A 7,169-nucleotide genomic window follows, 5' to 3' on the forward strand; every position below is an offset into this window, starting at 1 on the left:
GGTTAGCCTTCCTGACCACATCCTCACATTGGCAGCCCATATTCATCTTGGAATCAATAATGACTCCAAGATCCTTTTCTGCCTCTGTGCTGACTAGAAGGGAGTTCCCCAGCCTGTAGGTATGTCTTAGCAATTGGGCTATCAAGAGGGTGAGACAAAACCATGGGGTATAAGTGGGAGGATTGGGTGGGACAGTCCGAGCAGGAAGGGAGTGAGTTGCAGGTAACCTCGCTGCCTTCCACCCAGAGGAGAGGGCCTCATGGAACGGAAAAAGTCAGCGGGTCAAGGATGGATGTGCAGAGCAAGAGATGCAACCTGCCTGGTGTTTGCCTCCTCTCCTATGAACTACTCACCCACAAGCAGCTTGCAAAGACCCTTCACTCACATCCTCAGCCCTCAGTACTCTCAGCTGCCACCTCATTAGCCCCCCAAGCCTCCTCACCCAACTCCTGTTGGCAGCATGCAGTTCTTTCAAGCCCACACTGGAACTGGGAGAGGGCAAAGGGGGAAGAGGCCAGACTGACTTCACCACCACTGCCAACATTTCCCATCCGTGAGTCCAAGACGTATCCTCCGCGGGCCCTCTGATCCTAATGGCTGGCAGCAGAGCATGGTACAGTTCTGCCCCTCCCCCAGGATGAACACCTTCTCCATTACCATTGCCATTTCCATTGCCATTGGCCTTGTCATTCATGACGTGGTCGTAGTAGAAGCCGTTGTAGAAGGGGAGCGCGCAGGAGCCTCTGCCAAGCTGCAGCAGCATCACAACCAGGGGCAGCAGCAGCATTGCTCACAAGAGGGCAGATTCCAGACCAAGGTGAGGAGCGCCTGCCTGTCCAAGAGACCAAATCAGCTGCGTTAAGGCAGAAGGGCTCTCTCCATTGAGCAGCTGTCCCTGCCAGCTCATTCCAGGCCCCATGGTGAAGTCTGGCTGTTCCCTTGCTCTGCCTAGGCTGCCTGACACCACAGTTACTAAGGGAGGCCAGGGGAAAAGGAACATCCTGTACCTCGGCCCCTATCCAGGCACTTCTTAGTAGGCTAGGTGAACAGCTACATCATCCTGGGACTTGCATCATGTGAGGTCCCTCCCAGCCTGAGACAGGATCGTGCCCTCTTCTGCCCCCCTCTCAACCCAGAAACAACAGGATTGCCAAGGAAAGCAACTGCAGAGGCGTCACCATTCAGCTCAGCCAGGAAAGCTTCTCCAGGGGGGCTATGAAATGACGTGTGATGTTGAGCAATTCTGTGGGCCAGGGGTAGTGGCCCCACAGCACACATGCGGCCTGGCACCAGCAGGTTACTTTCCAGTGCGGTTCTGGGGTATTTATGTACACACACAGTAGAATGTACATGTGTGAAGTGAAGGCCACGTGTGTTCAGTTTGCCTTCCCAGATGGGGTCTGGGCAGGTGAACTGTCTGCACTCACACGTGACACTGCACCAGCATCATGTGTTCAAAAGGAAGCCACCATTTGAAAATGTCTCTGCATTAACACCTACCCTGCTGGAAGAGGCTAGGTCTTGTATAGTTGGGACATCTCGCTGCCACAGCTCCTAATGTCATGCTGCAGAGCACCATAGCTTGGGGGAAGGAGGAGCACACAGAGGTCTTTGCATGCAGGAGGAATGGGAAAACGAGGGCACCCTGGTATGAAGGGAACAGAGTTCCTGGCAGGGGGAGTAAGGGATGGGGACGGGTTCTGGAAGGCGCTACTTCTGACCAGGGCTTCTATCCCTTCCTTAATCATCCTTCTGCAGTATACCACTGCTAGTTTGCTAGATATCAGCTTGGATTGTAACTTCTCCAAAAGTACAAGAAATGAATGAAACCTGTGAGCCAGGCTAGCTGTCACCTTCACCTGGGACCTTCCTAGGACTCTACTCCCTGTCGACAGAAGAAATCAGAGAAGCAGTACTACCAGCCACTGTGCTTCTCAATGCCTGAACTCCCTTGCTCACAATGGCTAAGCTTTCCAAGAAAAGCACCTGAGAGCAGGGTGAAAAAAACAGCATTTCAAGGAATCCAGGTTCACTTCAGGCAGCTTCTCCCATTATCATACATGCATACGGGACAGCATTTCTCAGCCTGGAGCAATTGCAATAATTACTGAACGCTGCAGAGCTTCAGGAAATCTTCTAGGCCCAGGCAAGCTGAACGTTAGCCATTTTGGTGATACGTGGAAAATGAGAAGGGGTGAAGGAGCACCCAGGGAGCCTCTGGTCACCATTTCTGCAACTGCCTATAGCAGTGGTGGTCAACCTGTGGTCCGCAGACCCCTGAGGGTCCACAGACTATGTCTAAGGGGTTCACAAAAGATGACTGTGATCAATTAAAAGTATGTGAGTACCCACACTTACACTTCAGAGGGGTCCACACCTCCCTTCAAAAATGTTTACAGGTCCGCAAATGCAAAAAGGTTGAAAACCACTAAAGATCAAAGAACAGGACAATGACTGCTACTAATGCGCTCCAGTCTAATGACATCCCCGGCCACCCTGCTCACCCTCTCAGCACAATTTTAAATTGCTTACACCTGGAAGAAAAAGAAATATGAACAAGAGCGGTGAGCAAAGTTACAAGGAAGACAGAAACTGGCACAGGGCTGGGTGACCCTGACCCGAGAAGTACGGGGCCACAGAGAGCTGCTGGCATGGGGGGAGATAGGGTCACAGGATGAAGGAAGGAAGGGAACACAGATGCTTTTGTATGTGGGGGAATGGGAAAACAAGGGCTTCTGATCCCACCAAAAACTGAATCTACTGAAGCCAGCTCCCAGTGCAGCTCCCTGAGGGATTTGGGTGGCTGCAAGCTCCACTACAGCCGGCAGAGGGGGCCAGCACCCACCAGGTCTCCAGACTGCCCCTCAATTAGGAAGGAATTTGACATCCGTGCCCCCCCCTCCCCTTTCAGGCAGGGTTTACAAGCCCTTTGAAACTGCCAGGGACTGGGGGGAAGTGAGAGACTGGGGGGAAGTGAGAGCAGGGGGCCTGCAGAGACCAGCAACCTGCAGGCATGCAGCTCCCTCCAGAGTGATGCATGCCAGAGACACACAGGGATGGCTCCACACGCAGCAGCCTCCACAATGCCCTGAGGCCCTGGCAGGAAAATTTCTAGTCCTATTATAAGAGATGCAGCTTGCAGGCACTTCTGCTCCAGGAAGCTCATGGCTAACACCGGGGACTGGGAGGCTGGGCTCCTACTGCCAACATCTTATTGTGTTACCTCCACTTCCCCTTCTGCACAGCCTGGCAGGAGAGTCCAGCTTGCCCCCAAAGAGGCAACCGGGCTTCCTCACTGATGTTCGTACAGGGCTTTGGGAGCCTCAAGACATGGTGCTGGTGCGGAGCAGGGCACTGGGGTCCTGCAGTCCTCCAAACTCCCACTGCAGTTTCCACCCATGTGAAGCCAGCCCAGGCAGGGAGCCATCCAACCTGAGCTCCTTCCGACCAAGCACAGCCTGGGGCTTTTCAGAGCCACGCCATGGCACATCCCACCCACGTGCCAACCCGCGCCTCCCCAGCTGCTGGTCCTGGCCCTACACTGGACACATGGGCTCCACTTATCTTGTTCTCATGTGCACCCCTCCAAAGCCAGTCCTTGTCCCCTCTGCCTGTGCCGCCTCCTTCTTCTATTTGTCTTTCCATCAGTAGTGACTGCTTTGCTCTGGAGCCCAGCTGGGATGCAGCATCCTCAAGAGACTCTGTTCAAATCACTGGAGACTCCAGCTGCCCTTGGAGCAGAAACCCACCGCAGGGCCAGGCACTCATCCTCTGGCCCCTCGCCCTCCAGGCAGGATTTGGGGCACGCTGAGAATCACGCTGAGACCATGGATGACTTTGCAAGCCCCATGCTCTCACTCCCCAGCCGCCTGTCCTGGCTCAGCAGGACCTCCAGCCCCAGACTCATGCCCCCACATCCCACCTCTGGACATGGCTGAACCTGTGCAGCTCCTAGGGTCCATCCAGCCCCACGCTACATTTCCTAGAAACCTTGCCCTGCAGTCCCAGCCCTTTCAAAGGTTCCCTGTTCCCAGCAACTGATTCAGACTCAGCCCCACTGAAGAGGGGCACAGAGAGCAGGATTTCTGCCTCCCAGCCTGGCCCCAGCACAGGGAAGCCCTGGGCTCTTCATTCACCCCCTACTTACGCTTGGGAGCCAGTGAGTGTCTGGGGAGGGTGAGCCCGGGTCCCCTGCTCCCGACTGAGCATGCAAGGCTGGAGGGCTCCCGTGAAATGTGTTAGGGCTCTGGCATGGGCTGAGAGGAAACAGCAGCGGGACAAGCCTCCCTCCTCCAGGGCCAGCCTCTTAAAGGGGAACACATTCCTTTCTCCAAAGCTGTGCCTGGGAGACGAGCAGCGAGGGCAGAGGGATGGAGATTGGAGCTTGAAGGTCATTTTCATGGGCCAAATTTCCATTTCGATCTCTGTGTAATCTTGCGCCACAGGGTTGTGGGCTCTGCTGGGCTCCAAAGAGCTCTCTGCATGGTGCTGCTTCATGCATGGGGGAAGGAGATGGCCTGGGAGGGGGTCTCTGCTCTATGGAGCATCCCCCAGCAGGACCAGGTGGAAGCCAGTGCCCAAAGAAGAAAGGCCAGACCTGGGGGGTTGATGGACTGACTAGGGCTCTCCGCTCTCAGCAAGGTAATGATACCCTGTCCCAAGCATGGCCTTGGCAGCATGTGGCAGCTGTCCGGACTTTTGATCTTTAGCCACAGTGTAGAGCTTATCATTATGCCAGTGGTGTGGGGCTGAGCTCAAATGGGCAGTGGCCCCCTCTCTACCCAGGGGTAAAAGCTCTTGGAAAGGCTCCAGGAGGGAAAGGATGGGGCGTTGATCAAAGTGTTGAGCACAGGAACCCACTGCAACATCAGACCCTTCCATGCCTGTGCTGGGGAGTCCTGATGGCATCTGCCTTAAAGTCCCAGGCTGAGTGAGGGCTCTTAACCTTGCCAAACCAATGCCAATGCCCAGTGAGAAAAAAACTTTAGCTCCAGGGCCAGAAGGGAAGAAACAAAAACCTCTGAAAGGACAACGTGGCAGGGGCAAGAGCAGCAACCAGGAGGTCCGGAGAGGAGGGCTGAGACAGTACACGCCCTACATTTCTTGACCAGGACATGCCAGTGAGGCATGAGAGCACCATAATGACAGGCACCAGGTGGTTCCCACAACAAGCCCAGGTTAGGGGGTCATGTGAGGTCCATCCAGGCCCAGTCATGAGGCCCTTAATTGATTGATGGCTTGGTTGGTTGGCAGGAGGCCTGAGAAAGGACCAAACTAAAGAAGCCAGGGAAGGTTTGGCGGGGAGCGGAAAGATGGAGGGGGTCATTTGTTCTGTTCATTGCAATGGATGTGGAAAGGGATCCTGTTAGTACGCTGATGGTGACAAGGATATGGCTCATCATGGTGTCAGATTGTTTGTCTTCTCTTATATCCCAGACCAGGATCACTTCCAGCCCCAGGGAATATGTGTCTTGCCAGCTGCTTGTGGCCACACACACGTACTCATGTGCACGCTCCTCAGAGGCTGGTCTCGGTCCCGGTAACATCAGTGCTCAGAGTCCTTGTGTTCTGGCCACAGCGAGGGCACAAAATGGCCATACTGGTTGCCCGCTCGGTCTCCCTGAGGCCCAGCGATTCCAGAGCCCCTGTTTACGGCTCTCCGATGCTGACCCGTCTGCACGGTGCAAAGAAGAAGAGGAATTACAGAGTTGTGTGCATAGTGACCCCTCTGACCCGCCGAGCCTCTCCAGGCCAGGCCTCTACAGCCACACATCTTGAATTTGTTATTTTATCAGGAGGAAATGAGCTGCCCCTGCATGAAGCGCAGGGGCCCGGGTCCAGTCTGCCCTCCAAGCAGAACTGATTCAAACCGGAAAGAAAACAACTCTTTCAAAAATAAACCGCCTGCTCTTCCCAGCCAGGCAGGCTTCTCTGGTGTGGACTGGGACTCTGAACCAGATGGTGGCCGTGGAGCTGGTGGGGACCCGGGGGGCAACCTCTCCTGGCGTGGGTCAGGCCTCAGCCCTGGAAGGCAGCTTTTCCTGGGGCAGCTTGGGCCTTGATGCTGGGGGGACAGGAATCCTTTCCCAGGACAGATTACACCACTGGGCTGGGGAGGAGGGTGGCCTTTCCCAGGTCAGACTGGGCCTTAGAGCTGGTGGCCAGGCAGGCTCCTTCTGTGCTAAAGAAACAACCCCCTAGTTGTTAAAACTGAGTGCACAAATCTAGCAGTGAACACAAATGCTCCCTAACCCTGCACTGAGAAATGTAGCATTGCTTGTGAAGGGTCTGTCAGCTTCCTGGCTGGCCTGGGTACAGAATGGGCTGCCATCTGCACTGCGCTCACTTTGCAGATATAAGGGGCATGTTAGACATGATCTTGTTTCCCTACGTGCCATCCGCTTTGATTGGTGTGACGCAAGCAACCTCTCTGATCAGCACAAAACCAACTGCTCTCCGGTGCCTGGAAGTGGCTTTATCTGCCTGTCTGCCTCCCAGCAAGGAGTCAGTGGCCCGTCTCCAAGGGGAAGCCCAGGAGAAGAGAGTTATAAGCACTGGGACCTCGCAGGTTGGTTACTCACTTCCAGTGGGTCCAAAAGCAGAAGGTCTCTGGCCTCAGAGGGCCCCTACCCGCTACCGGAAAGGAGTGAAGGACAATATGGGATGGGAAGCAGAGTGCTCGAATTGAATTCCCGTTGGTTAGGGATAATAGCCTGCCTCTACTTACATGCCTGGCTAGCTCCAGCTCAGCTCTGGTGCTGCAATGACAAGGGCTTTCACTGCTGGTTCTCCCATTGCCTCCCCCTCTGCTGAGCACACCTTTCTGCTCTGTCGCCCGCTGCCCGTTACTCATTCCGTTGCACAATCAATTCATCACTGGGTTTGTGTTTCCTACATTGAGCAATTATGAATGTGCACATGGACAGATGGAAAGACACACCTTCATCCCACACATTCGAGGGGGGTGGGGAAGGATGGCTTGATAAAACATAGATAGGGGAAACATTGTCTGGGAAAGCCAGAGACCGGATATCAGTGGAAAATGGAGGCTTGAGTTCTTATCTCCTTCTGTTGACATTGGATTAAGTGGCTTTCTAGCCAGGGGGCAGAAGGAAGGACCATGGGGCCAGAAAGAGGAAAATTTGTTATATTAGACAGAGAGATGCCTG

General features: G+C 54.6%; 1 protein-coding gene across 3 annotated transcripts in view; it reads right to left on the reverse strand.

Moving 5' to 3' along the window:
• HAPLN3 (hyaluronan and proteoglycan link protein 3) overlaps positions 1-4,264 on the reverse strand; it is a 10,189-nt gene extending 5,925 nt beyond the window's left edge. The window contains exons 1-2 of one of the 3 annotated variants that reach the window (XM_019504067.1): positions 4,148-4,264; positions 652-828 (exon numbers count right to left, since the gene is read on the reverse strand). In XM_019504067.1, the coding sequence (XP_019359612.1) occupies positions 652-787 (136 nt within the window). In that variant the 5' untranslated portion in view covers positions 788-828; positions 4,148-4,264. Of the gene's footprint in view, positions 1-651; positions 833-4,147 lie in introns of all 3 variants that reach the window. The other 2 variants (XM_019504068.1, XM_019504066.1) reach the window with 2 other exon arrangements.
• Positions 4,265-7,169: the final 2,905 nt, after the last annotated feature.

Source organism: Gavialis gangeticus, unplaced genomic scaffold (genome assembly GCF_001723915.1).
Source record: "Gavialis gangeticus isolate Ggan-Ray unplaced genomic scaffold, GavGan_comp1, whole genome shotgun sequence".
Taxonomy (NCBI): domain Eukaryota; kingdom Metazoa; phylum Chordata; order Crocodylia; family Gavialidae; genus Gavialis; species Gavialis gangeticus.